The sequence below is a fragment of the Alexandromys fortis genome, unplaced genomic scaffold, assembly GCF_014885135.2.
Source record: "Alexandromys fortis isolate MF-2015 unplaced genomic scaffold, M_Fortis_MF-2015_v1.1 scaffold_21, whole genome shotgun sequence".
Lineage (NCBI taxonomy): Eukaryota > Metazoa > Chordata > Mammalia > Rodentia > Cricetidae > Alexandromys > Alexandromys fortis.
In genome coordinates this window covers 5,771,721-5,787,831 of record NW_026067905.1, presented here as the reverse complement: position 1 = coordinate 5,787,831, position 16,111 = coordinate 5,771,721, and the positions used below count along the sequence as shown (strand labels likewise).

The 16,111-nt window shown below is 38.1% G+C and overlaps 1 protein-coding gene across 1 annotated transcript in view; it reads right to left on the bottom strand.

Annotated features, from left to right (window-relative positions):
* Lmo3 (LIM domain only 3) overlaps positions 1–16,111 on the bottom strand; it is a 59,786-nt gene that overhangs the window by 43,214 nt on the left and 461 nt on the right. Inside the window, exon 2 of the mRNA XM_050135228.1 lies at positions 10,655–10,868. Coding sequence (XP_049991185.1) covers positions 10,655–10,860 — 206 coding nt within the window. The 5' untranslated portion in view covers positions 10,861–10,868. The remainder of the gene's footprint in view (positions 1–10,654; positions 10,869–16,111) is intronic.

The window sequence follows — 16,111 nt, the reverse complement described above, 5'->3', positions numbered from 1 at the left end:
ACAAAAAAAAAAAAAAAAAAAAAAAAAAAAAAAAAAAAGAAAAAGAAAAAAAAGAAATGTGATTTACTAGATTGTCTCTGGTAACAACGCATTTTGTTAAAAGATGGTCTACTGTTCTGCATGCTGATTCAAGCAAATATGTCAAACTAACTGATTTTTTTTGCCGAGAAAACAATTTCATTTCATAAGTCTACACTTAACTTTTAAATTTTGTTTTAATCCCCCAGCTGAGTGTGTATGTGTGAGCACATGTGCACCTGTGTGTGTGTGCACGTGTGTGTGTGTGTGCATGTGTTTTTACCTAAGCCCTCGTACTTACAAGGTAAGTGCCTCAGCAATAAGCCACATCTCAGGCTTATTTCTGAAAACCACTTCAAACAGTACAGAGAGCTGACTTCAAATGTTGAAAACTGACCACACTTGCAAAAGTTCCTTCTCTGCAATTATTATTGCCTGAGTATTAAAAAAGGTCTCAACTCTTCTGCTACCTGGCAAGAGTTCATCCACTGGCCAGGAGATGCCTTTCTGAGTAAGAGCTCTGGCTTTCAGTCTGACCTCACTGCAGCAGACATCTCCCTGTATCTGGGACTGAAACACTCTGGCGTTCAAATCATCTTTCAACTATATCAATATATGTGTATAGGTGTTGGCTTAAAATCAAGCACAATTATCCAATAGCCTAGATTACTTAAGAGATAGTTATATTACTACAGCCTTATGGTTTTTGAGTCACATTTTGTATCACAATTTCTAGTTGGTCTTAATAATAAAAACCCAGCATCAGATATTAGGGGGTGAAAGCTGAAACATCAGAGAAGCAGAGCAGCCGGCCACTGTTCTCACCTCTACAAAATCCTCAGGTCAAATGGGAATCCTGTCTCTACAAATCATCAGACTGAATCTGAACTCCTGTCTCCTCCTGCCTTATATTCCTCTCTCTGTCCAGCCATGTCACTTCCTGCCTTTACTTCCCTAGTGCTGGGATTAAAGGTGTGAATCACCACCACCTGGCTCTGTTTCTTTTTTAGACTGATTCAGTATCCTGTAGCCAAGGGTGACCTGGAACTCACAGAGATTCGAGATCCATTTACCTCTGTCTTCCCAGTGCTGGGAGTAAAGGTGTGAGTCACCACCGCCCGGCCCCTATGGCTAACTAGTGTGGCTAGTTCTTTACTCTGACCTTCAGGTAAGTTTTATTTGTTAAAGCACAAACAAAATATCACCAAGGATTTCACAGTTACTACTTAATTATTAAAATTCATTGGTATGTCCAAATACAAAGACACCCGAAGCAAAATTACAGTAAAGGAGTGAGAGAATTTCCCATGTAATTTAGTATGTGGACTCTAATGAGTGCTGCTCAGATCACACAGCTTTCCTAAGGAGCACTCAGACCTCTAAGGGGAACTCCCACTGTACCCATGCCAGGGCAACATAGGTCCTCACACTGACTGCCTTTTACCTTTATGGCCCTTGATCTCGCTATGCCCACAGAAGCATCTTTGATGCTTTTTAGACTTAACAGAAGCATTCCTCCTTCAAGGTCTTCATGCTGATTCTTTACTATGCTAAGAACGGGTTTCACATGCATGCTCCTCATTAGCTCTGTCAGCTCCTTCAGGTCCGTAACTGAGGATACTGTCTCAATGAGTACATTTCTGTGTACCTAAGGTGGAGATCAGTTCTCCATTTCTCCATCTCTTCTGCCTTCCCTTCCTCTCCGACTCTCTCTTCTACATCTCTCTCCACACATGCATGTGTGTTCATGTATGCTTGCATGCTCTTGTGCTGTGCACACACACACACATTCTACATGTTCCTTATACTTCCTTATATTTCCCCGTAGTTACTAATGCCTCGATAGCTTATTCTTGTTTTGATGATTACCTACTCTATCTAATTAGGGTAAAATTTCCACAAGGGCAGGAGCTACTTTCATGTCTTATTCAGGATTATATCTCAGGGCCTTGTTATCCTAGAATAATGATATTTGTTGGAGGAGAAAATGAGGATAAGAACGCTAAATGTTTTGGAAGCTGTCAATAGTAACCTCCATTAACAGCCTGCCAATATCTGTGCAAAACAATGCTCAGGTTCAAACACAGTTTCACCCTTATCTTACTGCAAAGGAAAAATATCTATGAGGCTCAGCTTTCTAGAAATTTCTGATTTATAAAATTGTCTTTACAAAGTCTATATTTGTTCTTAAAATCTTCCTTCTAAAATTTGTCTTTTAAAATTTATTTTCTATATTTGGAACTAAACTCAGAGTCCTGTGTATACTAGACAAATATTCTACTACCCAGCTACAGCTTGACCTTCCTTCATGTTTTTCCTAATTTTACCCAGTCATATACATTTCATTTTCTATGTTGGTCATAACTGGAGTAAAAAATCCTTATATATCTTTAGTTATTTAGCAAGAATGGTACCTACATTTATCAGTTTTAGAAAAATTCAAATGTTAAGTTCTTCACAAATTTCTCAGGCTGCATAGCTGATTATTCACATTGTAAAATATCAATAACTATATTTAAGTATTGATGTGTCATGTAAAATCAAGCAGGAATATTACACTTTACATCTATTATTTATAGCAATAAAATATTGATACTCAAATTATGTGTTTGTATTTCTCACAGTATAAATAAATGCCTAATGGGATGTTCCTGTGCAATCCTTCTAAGTTTTAAAATTAGACTCAAAATGAAGTTGAACTTGTTACTTTTACAGTTAGAGTACACTTACCCATAGCTATCCATACTCATGCTTAGTGTTAGAAGGTATGATAACTCTTTCCATTTTCCTTCTCTATTCCCACTCACCCAAGTAAGGAACAGGAAAAAGTCCATTCCTCTGACTCAAACCTTATATGTCATCATTAAAGGAATACACTTTCACTGAGCAATTGGTAGATGTAAAATAAACATTGTACTTGTGATCATAAAGAATTAGAAAATGGTATAATCTTGATTTTTTATTACATGTGAACATTATATCAAAGGATATTATTTAAGATGTTCTAAATATTTTATTTTATTTTATTTTATTATTTTATGACAGGGTCCCTTGTAACTTAGTCTGTCCTCCAACTGTTTGCTGATCCTCCTGTGCCAAACTACCGCGTGCTATAATTACAGACATGCGCTACCTTGACACAGGCAAAACTTCCAAAAGTAAAACAACTCAAAAACTGATTTGAAAAGCAGATGACTACGAACTTGTACTTAAACTGTTATTAAAAATGGTCTTGTTTTGGAAGTTCTAGAAACGGAATTCCCCAGCAAGTATGGAATTAGCTTCTCTCTCCATGTTTGCTTTTGGAGAACCTGTAGCACTAATGAGATGGGAATTTAGTTTTACTCTGTGGTATTTAGACGAATATTAAATGGTAACACTGGCACACTTTATGAAGTTCTGTGCCCCTTGCTTGTCCTCCACATATTTGATATTTATGTTTGCTAAAACTGATCTCCTGTTTTATTAATAGGATGAGCTTGATGTGGACACCACTGTATTGCACCAGTAATAACAATTTCACTTAAATATGGCTTTAGCATGCTCCTCAGCCATAATCCTTCAATTCCTAAGAGTCTTTTATTTTCCCAGTAGCCCAGTTGGAGAGTTTTTAATATTAAATTGAATCATAACAACACATGCTGATTAGAGTCTAACTTAACACACGAAGCTTAATGTTAATTTTATAACTTCAAATCAGAGATCCGACGAGTCCAGGATGGTTATTTATCTCAAGTGTGATTTTATTTGAAACTTGTAAAGCTTTCAGATAGATATATTTTGCATATCATGAAATGCTAACACCAAGGAGGAATTCAGAAAGATTTAGAACTATGACAATAAAGCTGAGAATTTGTTATGATGAGGCTAGGATAGAAAGCAAAAATGGCCTAAGTATATGAACATGTCAATTATGTGTGGAGTCTGTGAGTTTAGTATGTGTTTGATTTCTGAAATCCTATTCCTTCAATCAAAATTATCTATTGGCATTAATAATATGAGGGAAAAACAATGAGTAAAATAAGTTGTTTAAACTCACAAAATATCCACATGCACCTCACATGTTTCGCAGTATAATCTTCCCTCAAAATGAATTCTACATAAATAACTTGACAGAGGAAATACATAGTTAGCTCTCAGATAAACTGTGTTTCCATCGTTCACTCTAACTAGAGAAGACAGGCTGAAACTCCAGAGGAGCTGGTGAAAACAGAATCAGAAGACAAACATCAAACGGGAATAAACGCAGTGTTATGAAATTTGTCTTTCACCTTAGACTAGCGAAGATACAGCCTGTAACAGCAGATCATGTTGTGGTTTCAGGAGGAAATTACCTGGCTTCAAGTGTTGGTGCCTAACAGATTTCAAAGCTCAACGCTCCATGAAACTGGGGAATGGAGAAGAGAGAGCAGCTTCTAACAGAAACACAGATAACACACAGACCAAAAAAAAAAAAAAAACCAAAAATCAACAAAACAAAAACAACAAATCTGAGCAAGGGAAGAAGATATTGCCATTTTTATTTCCACTTCCCTTCTTTTCAAGATCTCATTAGATGCTTATGCTTCCTGCACTTTAATGTTAGTTGATAAAAGTGAGATGTGCCAGCTAACTGGGTGGCGGTGGGGGCTGAGACAAATTGCTAGCCTTGATGGAACTGAGGAAACGTTTTCAAACAAAATACCAAAAGAGGCCTTGGAATGGTGGCAGAGCAGGGAGGAAAAATACCCACGATCATTTAGGTGGCTAAAATTCTTATTTTTAGGATCTGTAATTTTTATGTGAGGCAGAAAACTGAACCACATAATACATTTTTATAATGTAAATATTCATCAAAACCACTTACAAAATTACTACTTTCAGCATATTTTCAAAATGAGATTCCTTAATAAATTATGTTTATGCAGTCCAAACACAGCATTAAGATGTATTATTAGTCACTTAATGGAGGCTAATGGTGAGTTTATAAATGAAGTGCTGGCTTACGTTGATATTTTCTAAGAGCAACCAAAAATAGATATTCTTTCCCAGAATTCTACATATTTATAAAGTGCAAAATAAGCATGTTTAGCAATTCTCAAATGTAGTTCTTCTAGATGCCTTTAATCTTAAATATACTTGTAGAAACGGATTTTTTAATTTTTTTCAAGTCAGGTATGTCTAGTTTATCCAAATTGCATGTAAAAACAACCCTCACTGAAGTATTCCATGCATTATAAAGTGATGAAAGAAACAAAAAAGAAAATGGTAATTAGTGTGGAATATTCTTAATATTCCCAGAGAGTTGGTACTTTCCATGAAAATAGCTAAAGTATATAAACAAATCAAAACAAAAATCCAAGAAACAAATTGAATTAATTATATGAAATATGTAAATATTCATTCATTACAGCTGGGTAATTGTAGAACTAAAAAAAGAAATAAGTTATATATAAATTTACAAAAGAAAAGAAATTCTACATATAGATTAAATATTTTTCAACAGGCATAATTTCTACGTACTTGTCCCTCAGGATGTCTTCTATGAAACACCAATTATTTTCCCAGACAAGGAACATTTCTCTAAAGTATTGTATCAAATGAAATTATTGCTCTTTCATTATATTGCTCTATGCATACTATATAGTGTAGACTAGAAGTCAACAACACTTTCCTATGATAAAAGCAAAATGGAAAAGTTACAACTCTTCATAAAGCTGTAAATAATGTATAATAAATTGCAAGGGTTATAACAATATTTTTCACAGACCATGGCATCAAATATGCTCATGCATCAAAATATTTCATTATACTAAGATCAACTAAGACAATCATATATCATAAAAATTAGGACTGTAGTAACATGCCTAAAATCATTAAATGAAGCTTGTAGAGAAAATTTATGAATAAGGTATCTCACTCTAGATGGAAACTTGTTTTATTTTTACCTTCAGATGATAAAAAAAAGTTATTTAAAAAAATAATAATGTACTGCTTTCCAGGGCAAATATTTCCATCTGCTTGATATTCAGAAAGTGAAAGTGAGGGGAAGAAAGAATGAATACTTTATTCCACATTAAGACAGACGCTGTGCTTCATCTCGCCCAGATGAAACGGTATTAATAACACATTCCTATTTACATTTAAGGCTATAATTACACATCAATATAAATTTAATCTTACATAAAAATTTAGAAGTACCAGGCTTGATCAGCGTGAAATAAAGTTATAGCTAGACTGATGCTCCGTGCAGCATTTTATTTTAATTTTCTCTTTAAGAGTTATATTATTATATTAAAGCATATAAAATTTGCAGTTAGCAGAGCAAGCTTCAATCATTTTGGTTAATTGGCAACTTTGGTGGAATGTAAAAACCTCACCCTTTCCCAGGAGTTTCATTTTAAACAAATCATGCACACGTATAAAAACAGCAAATTGCATTAAATTTTATATAAGACATTTTACAGCTTCTCATGTAGAAACAGCTATAAGCAGCTTTCTCTCATGGCATACACCAGAGCACACAGCTTTGCAACGACTCTGGCAAGACACCATTGAAACAGATACGAGATAGAGGCCGTGTCGACTTAACACTTAGAGTACGCTGTATAAATTTAGTGTTCGTGCAGGCTTACATGAACACTAAAGGCAAAAATTGTCCCAAAGATGGAATGGTAAGATCTGATATTTGTTTTGCCTCTGGGTTGAAAAATAAAGCATTGGGATGTTTCTGCCACTTCTGACTATTTAATGTTTACACAAAGCCTTAATTCTAAAATCTCTGATAATACACGGCCATTCATATTTTCTAAAACCAAGTAGCAGTGTCAGTAGAACCTAAAGTCTCTTAAACATGACTGCTAAATGTTGGTATTTTTACCCAACAATTGGCTATTTTTAGATATCGATTTTAGACTCAAATTTAGAGTCTAAAGATGCCTTTTGTCTCTTTTGTCATAAAGTTACTTTTACAATCTTTGAAAGAATGTATCGATGTGGTGGCTGTGTTTTTAACAAATTCTTTCCTGGGTTTGGGCACAGAAATGCCTGACAACAGATAGATTACAGGAACTCGTTCTGAAAGTAGATAGAGTTTTTAGAAGTCAATCATTTTCTTTCTTCCTATATGGAGAAAGTTCCTGAGGAAGGATTGCAGTACTGCAAATGGGTACATTTAGTCTCCTTGGATGTGTCTATCTTACGTCCACAGTAAAATAGCAGATCAAGTGACTAGGTAGGATGATAGGCCAGTTTCAGAGAGTGAGCAGCCCTGCTCAGGGGTCTGAAGCTGCTCCAGGGCAGGTGTTTTGCTTTTCCTTAAATAAAACTGACTGTGCCACAAAGGTTAAAAAAAAAATAAATGTCTTGAAGAAGGACATATATATCCCAATAGTGATTGAGGGTTATACTTTCTGTGTCCTGCTATCTAAATTCATATATTTTAATACCACTTAATACCTCAAATCACTATTCAAAGGGCTTCATGGTTTCATGAGGTAACACTCTCCCAATCACGCAGAGTAATAGTGAAGCTTTCTAAAACTCTTACTTTGGAATGAACTGGGCTTTTGTTTTTCTTCTTTAGGGGAAAATGTTTAATAGGCTTTTAAATACAGGGGGCAAATGGGTTTCCCTCATCTTCAGTTACGGACAATTTTCTAGTGTACAGAAATACCAATAACCAATAATTTATAAGCATGGGTCATGTTTCCTTTCGCATTTTCTATTTTCTTTTTTAGGTAACTAGTAACTCAGGGGCACAATCCAAATCTGTAACTTATTTGTGGCTTATTATTTCTTGTTACTCTAACCAAATCGTATAATATGCAAAGTTCAAAAATTCCACTATTTTGAAACAGAATTTAAGTGGTTAAATATTGCTGGTGAAGATTACAGAAAGAATATATATTGAACATAGAGGGAAATGAGAAATATGATTTTTGAGGTTCAGCAAAATTCGCACAGAGAATATTTGTTCACTAGTCATGTTGCAGATATTCTTATAATAAAATAAACTGTCTCAATAGCCTCAGAGTCTTAATTCTGAAACTTGGGTTATTCATGGACCTCTTTGCGCATATTTCTGCAAACCAAGTTTGAAAGCAACAACCATAGCTTACTGATATCCTTCCCTTCGTCTTAGTTTCAGCCACTGTTTCCAATTCTACCTTCCACACAGTAGGCACCTAATAAACATTTGTACATGGCTGTATCCAATCAAAGACTTTGATATATGAATAAATTTGATTTAAAATACAGGATCTGGTTATTTAAACTCCTTAGAGGCACGTCTGTACACTGTCATTGAGACCTGTGACTTTCACAGAAAACATACCACATCTGTGGTCCATTCTACACCTTGTAACACAGTATTTTATGCACATACCAATTCCTTGTATCACCTTGACACTTTCTGTGTTGATGAAATCGCCCAAGCCACTTTACATAACCAACCTCAGTGTAAATAAGGAATAAGCTTGCTGTTAACAACCTGGTCTGAGATGTTAACAATCCCCAGGCTGTTACTGTAACAATTGGTCATTAATGTGGTAATGACCAAGTTAAGAGGAAATTGTTCTCTGAGAAATGAATATATTGGTGATCAGGACCAAATTCGAGAGAGTAAGATATGTGTATACTAAGTTAACTGTCATTAACATGAAAGCCTAGCAGAAATAAAAAGCTTCGTTGCAGAAATTCACATGCATTTTGTTTTTTTTTTTCATAAAGATGAAGACTTCAAATACAGAAACTATTTTGATAAATTCCCTTGGGTGACACATTTAATTGAGATGATCAAATCCTAGGTTAGCCCCACATTCTATTTGCTGTCCCAAGAAAGAATGGAACAAAACAAATCTAAAGTTACTTCCTCTACTGTCAACACATTGAAAACACCTAACTATTTTACCCACTAAACAGGCAAACTCAACATTTCTGATTCAGAAATATCCCAAGCCTTCAAACAATATTCTTTACTCTTTCCTTAATGTTTATCCTTTTTTAGTTATTAAAATGCCTACTCCAGCTCAAACTGTATAAACTTCTTGTTTGCCACTGCAACCTAAATCCACTTGATAAACTGAAATTGTGCATAATGTAAGTCAAAAGGAGCCAACGAGCTGTGGGTATCAGTTAGCACAGACAAAGCGAACCTAGGAAGTAACAGATCAGATCATGAAAAGCAAACACACACGCTTTATCTCAAAATGAGGCACTCATTCACAATGAGCACAGGAGACATTTTTATTTCAAAGAAGAAAAGTTCAAAGACGGCAGAGGTCTAAAAGAATGCATGTTGTATGTTAACTCTGATTGGTTTTGCCGCCATAATGAGGGAAATCGTGGCTCCTGAGAGTTACTTCCCATTGTTGGCACCTTGTGTGCTTCTGAACTATGGGAATACAGGGAAGTGGTAACAAGTGCTTATAATTAACCAGGAGGCTATAAGCACAAGCCATAAGCAGTGCTACCAGGGGAGAGCAGAATGTGAGAAACCAAACCGGATTCGGTCCTATGCAACTAGCATTAATCAAAAGATATATATGTATTAGAATAAAAAAACTGCCTTTAAATAACTGAATTATAGACTAAGAAAAGAGGGACCAAATTTCTTAAGAAACATCTCCCAGAAGAGCCAGGATGGTTGGTTAAGGAGTTACTATCAATTGATAAATTTTGTGTCATAAGGAAAACGATTCAAATAAATAGCTTAATGTCAGGCTGGAAAAAATGATTAATTGTATCAAATATGAAAACCCAAATGATGCCATATATCATTTCTCTAATTTGATAGATCCCACTTTATTAGGATAAGTAATTTGCAGCTAAGTCAAGTCACAAAGTCCCCTGGAAAGAAAATCCTCTCTCCAGTAGCATTTCCGTGCTAACTAAAATCAGGGACGCACATTGAAATTGCTTCAGGTCGTATAACCATGGAGACCCACACTGCCTTGAGACTCATCAGATGTTTGTACTTTAGAGGGTGGTGACTGGCTTCCGTCAACAATGAGGTCTTTACTATTTCGTTCTCCATAGAACCACAAGAGAGTCGGAGGCTGCTCAGGATTGATGCGATAACTTCAAATATCACGGGGTGGCAAGACACAGGTATACATAGGTCAAGGTTCCAAAACATTGCCATAAATATATTAATGAATGCAAGCCACGAATTTAAAACTGATTTCTTTTGGTATATGTGACAACAGGAAAGTTAGCTGAATAACCAGATTGTTCCATCCAACTAAAGTTAAACTTATTAAAAGTGCAGAGCTAAAATATTCAGCTGAGCAACAATTGGTCTCTTTGTCAGGCTCATCTCTTATGCTTTAGTGAAAGAAGGAACCCAGATGCTGTTTGAATCTAGGTATATCCTTGGCATTATCTGTCATTTTCAGTGTAAGTAATGAATGACTGATTCCTAAATCAGCGTACACCGACAAGCTGAAATAAAATACTTTAGATATTTTTGTTGGCTACCCGTTAAGCAGAGGTTTGTGTGATAGATACAGGCTAGCATTTTAAAGGCTGGCAGGGTAACATCTTTTAAGAACATCAGTCGGTAGATACGGAAATCAAATAAACAAATCAAAAATACACTTAAAAATGGACTTTAAAAGGCATTCAGCTTTGACCGGTTTGCAAAGACCACTCCTACCTTAGGTAGTCTCGGCGACAGAGGATAAGGTTAGCTTTAGTGTACAGCGTGGAGCCCACCTCTCCCAAACGACAGTCGCAGCAGGCACACTTCAGGCAGTCCTCATGCCAGTATTTGTCCAGTGCCTTTAGAAGGTACCGATCCTTGATTTTGCGGTTGCAGCCAGCACAACCTTTCGGCTTGGTGTCTGGCTGAACTGAGAGCATTTGTATGCCTGAGGAAAAGAAATGAGAAAGGGCAGCTGAGACTCCAAACAGAAGGAAAGACAAACGGGTGAAAGAGTTAACACTACCTCCGTATGCCTTCTTTTTCCTTCCTTCCTTCCTTCCTTCCTTCCTTCCTTCCTTCCTTCCTTCCTTCCTTCCTTCCTTCCTTCCTTCCTTCCTTCCTTGAGTTATATTACAACCAAACTACATTTTGGAAAGAAACCTCAAACTTTGTGAAAATCCTTATGAAAACCCCAGTGAACTCATTCACATGAAGCAGCGACAGTGATTAGCTGCTATGTGTTGTACCTTGACATTGGCTACGGAGGTTAGACATCCTTCAATCATTTCCATAGTGTTCCGTTCTCCACACAAAACAGGAAGAACGTGAGTCAACGGACGACAGCCTAGAGAAGCAAGCAACTGAAGCTAGCTCATCCGTGGCTGACCTGACAGGATTCCAAACTGAACTTTAACTGCAGAAACAGTTCATCCAACATGTATGTGGCAGATGAAGCATGCATCTGTATGGGACATTCAGAATTTTAACTCAGCTGTACACATGTTTTTGGATAAGTACGCAGTGCATCTGTCCCCAAACCCCATCAATCCTATAGCGTTTACTTACATCCAAATACTTGCTTCTGTTTCTTTCATATTTCAAAGTATTCGTTGTGTTAAAATAACAAAATATATTTATTTTCATATACATTAATCACTGCTTATATTGAAGACTCATCACTTGATTATATAATAAATGTTCTAATATAATACAATTATAGGATTATGCAATTGATAGCCACAAGCATCTACTTATTTTATAAGGGAAAGAAGAAACACTGAAGACAAAGTTTAAGAATATGAAATATCACACAGTCATCCATAAATAGACACATTATAGAAAGTATACAAATACCATATTGAATATAGGGACATTTCTTTATTTCAATGATGAATGTTCTTCATAAGCAAGGAATCTTGATTCTACAGGCTTTAAAACATGACTAAAATATTTTTAATTAATTGAATATTCATATTTTAGTTTCTCTTTATTGTTCCCCAAGTGTCAAACACTCAGCCTTAAAAAAAGAAAGAAAAGCTGGCCAGCTATGCAAAGCTCCATCGTTATCAAGTAATGGATTTGAATCGCTATAAAATGCTGCAGACATCATTGATTCCCTTGTATTACAAATTACAATACAGAGAGGCAGAGAGGTGACGGGGCCCCTTAAGAGCTGAATGACAGTGACGCTATGGCTGTGGTACTAGGTGTTCTACCTGCAACCCCAGACCACCCCTTAACACTTCGCTTCCTCTCCTAGTCATAAAGTTTTAAAACTAGATGGACAAAGATAACAAACACCGAGTCTAAATGCGTTTAAGGGAGTTCCAGATGGAAAACATGAAGCATTTCTGATTCACTTTGCTTCAAGATAGGTAAACTCTATTCTTCCTTCTGTTCCCTTATGATGAAGGGTGAAACCCGCAATGCCTCCCCTGCCTGTCACAGAAAATCACACTGGTAAGAGACATCAGAGCATGCCCACAGCTGAATAAGTTTTCCAGCTACCAATGAACACGAACAACATATAATATTAGAATGTTCTTAAGCTTTCATTAGAAACCAACTTGTCTTGTAGAGGAGCGGAGGAAGGAATGCAGAGAAGAAAGCCGGGTGGCTGTCCTGTGTGCCTGACACGCATGGCTGTGGTGTTCTGAGCTGTGGGCCAGCAGCAGATTTGCGCAGAAGAGCAGGTGGTCCTCGTGTAGCCTGCTTTCTGCTCCTTTTCTTTGAAGGAGCTCAGGGCCTAGTGTAGATTAATCATAACCCTTGATAGCTCTGCTAAATCTCACTCTCTAGAACTTCTAACAAATGAAGTTTCTTTGATCAGAACTAGTTATCCTTTTCTAGCAAGGTCCCACAAGGCATGAGTCCCATTAATTACAGGGCACAACAGGCCCAGGTGCCTCTTAGTCATATACCTAGGGGGAGAAGAGGGATTTCGCTGTACTAAGGAAGTCCAGATCTCATGACTGAAAGCATACAGAGGTATGTTTAAGGTAACTGTCCTAATTAACTTGAAGTCTGTATTTTTTTATATCACAAAGATAAAAGATGAGACAAAAATTCTTGGTAGTAAGCTAAGCTCCATTATTGCCCATGTTCGTGACATTATTATTAAGTATAAAGGGTCAGCTATCTTTATTCAAAATAAATTGTAACCAGGACGGCAGATACCAACATTTGGCACAAGAAATGCTATATTGCTTGTCTTCACAAAATGTTTTTATTGTGTTGACATTTTAATTTAGCACTCAGAGGCCAATTAATAACTGAAATTCTTTCATTCTGTTTGGCCTTGTGCATAAAAGAAGTTTGATATTTTCTGCTCCATCCTCATAACTTCTTTTAAAGAACATTACTTCCTTTCTCTTGCAAATAGAATCTGCTCCATTCTAGGCATTAAAAAAAATGTAGGAAAACAATCTCTTGGTAGTCGCCACATTGCCAGGCACCTAAACAGCAGAAAGCACTGAGCATTCTGTGCTCTCCATCCAAGAGAGTGTGTCTGGGGAGAGTTATGTGTTCGTGGCTAAGAGACACTTCACAAGTTGCTCATAGCCCATCAGCACTCATAACTAGTTTTAGATTGGCATGCAAATTGTTCCGAGGGAAATTCTTATTGCCTCTGAGACCCTGCCATTCTGAGTTATTTGACAGTTTAAGGGAAATCATAATTTAAAAAAAAAAGACATAAATAATAGCCTGTGCAGTGTGCTGCGCAGAAATAAGGAGAGCCGTTTCATTTAAACTCTGGTGAGCTTTTAATTGCCTGGATTGCATTGTGAGAAGGCCTGACGGTTGATTGCATCCATTATGTTCCCTTGTTCTGTGCCATTCATCCGCACAGTCTTAGCTTCAGTACTTAACACAACAAAGTAACCACAACTCCACAACACACAGGGGCTTAAAAAAATCATCTCAGTAATGAAAGATGTGTAGCACTTAGGCACAGTGTTTTTTCTTTCTTTCTTTCTTTCTTTCTTTCTTTCTTTCTTTCTTTCTTTTTTTCCTTTTTTTTAACACAGATGTATTATTTGAACTGATCACATGGATGAATGGAAAACAGTCTTTCCCTTTCAGAAGATTTACAGGGGACGATTTGGGAGAAGGAGAAGGGGCTCCATCATGAAGGGCTTTTGGGAGAGTGGATGCTAAAATTGGGAACGCAGGTTTCGCAGCTGGGAGCAATGACATAGATTAAAAGAATTTGGCCAACACAGCCTTTCGACTGCCAAGTGTACCAAACAAAAGATTTCTCTCTCCTCCTGCCCATCTTCTTCGTCCCACTCCCACTCACTCCCCCCAATCCAGACGGGAAAGCTGGATTGGGCCTAAAAGCTTGTTTCTCTCTGTTCACTGGCCCAGAGCACCCCTACAGGCTGCAGCCCCCTAAGGGAAAACAATGCAAATAGACGTCCCCAAATCTCTGCCACTAGAGCTGCTTAACTCTGTTCTGCCCCTTCAACTCCCAACCCCCCTCCGTGTCCTTCCACCACCCTCCCTTTTTTGAGCAATGGAGCTGGGAACCAATTTGATTCCCTTTTTCTCCAATGCAGCTGCAAGGCTCAGAGATACTGACATTTCCCCACTCTTATCAGTTTAATTACAGTTACCATGGCAGCAAAGTGCTAGTGCTTGGCAAAGGCCAACAAGAGATTTGCAAGACTGGGTTCAATTTTGATGCAGCTCACATGCAAAATAAAAAAAAAAAATAAGAAACATACATACACTCTAACAAAGAATCCCCTTGCGGAGTTTATGATCCAACCTTTTGTGGCTGTGTCTTTGCAGCCACACAGGGATGGCTTTGCAAAGAATGTACCAGTATTTGTGGCACCTAGTGAGATTAATTGGTCGAAAGCAGCAGTCCTTAAAAGCAGTAGCAACAATAATATTTTGTACTTTCAGCAGATAGAAGAGCTGGCAGGCTTTGAAGCTAGCCATGAGTGCCGAGCGCCCGGAGAAAGTGCATCTGCGACAGACTGTAACCTTACCAAAACTTTTCTCCTGTTTCTGCATGAGTTGACTTAGGCGTGCCTGAGTTGCTGCAGCTTCGCATGGAGCACCAAGCCCACCACAGGCAGGAAGTAGAAGCGGGGAGCCACTTGGATTTGGGGCCCTAAGCGTGGATCTGGTGAGCAGCATACAGGGCCAAGAATCCACTATTGTGAAGCCACTTTGGGAGCTGGGGTCTAGTGGCAAGGGAGGCAGGCGGTGGGGGGAAGGGATGAGGGAACGTGTAAAATGATGGCGAATGACAAAGCCACATGCTTCCCTAACTCTGCCCGTAATCCTAAAATCCCAGCGGCCCCTTTTAGCTTCCCGGTAACAAATGGATTTGATTAAACCGTCACAGGCAGTGTTAGCATAGCATATCGTGTTCGCTATGAAAAAGATCATAAATCTGACTTGTGTTTCATAACAACAATCTGAGTAGCCCCCTTTAAAACGTGCTGGATCTCTAGACCTGTTAGGATGCAGGCACTTGGTCCAAGGAACCTGCTTCCACTGGGCACTTGTCTCCTCTCTGCTTGCCCCTACATAGACACTTTTGCAACACACAGAAGCAGTGTCTTGTTATCAAGACTGCACTGGGTAAAAGCAGGGGTGGGGATAAGAACAAGGTTGTAATTTCAACTCTTTTTTTGGTGGTGGGGAGGGGGTATGCATTTCCAAGCAGGCATGGAGAGTTCTGAGGAAATACCCAAGACTGACGCCACTTCACTGAGTCTGGAATCAACACCCCACCCTCCCACCTTTGCAAACTGTCCCAACCTCTCTTCCTGAGTCAGAGTGTGTGACTGCTGCAGCTCCCAATGAACTTTGTCTATTATGCTCTTGGTCTCCTACTTGAGATGTCGCGCTGCAGCCGCACGCTCCCCTTCTTCCTCAGGCATCCTCATCTTCCGCCCCGCATCTATTTCGTGTCTCATCATAAAAATAATGATGCCTCCCATGATTTAAACAAAACAAAACAAAACAAAAAACAAAACCCATCTCTGCAGCCCTGCAGCCCGGTGAAAGTTGCAGCGGTGGCGGTGCGGATGGTTCGGGCACAGCTTTACTTTATGCTTCATTGGGAGAGGATGGGGAAGAAGAAGAAGAAGAAGAAGAAAAAAAACACCCAGCATCCGCACACGCACGCGCGCACCCGGAGACACACACAGCACAAATGAGCCGACGCGT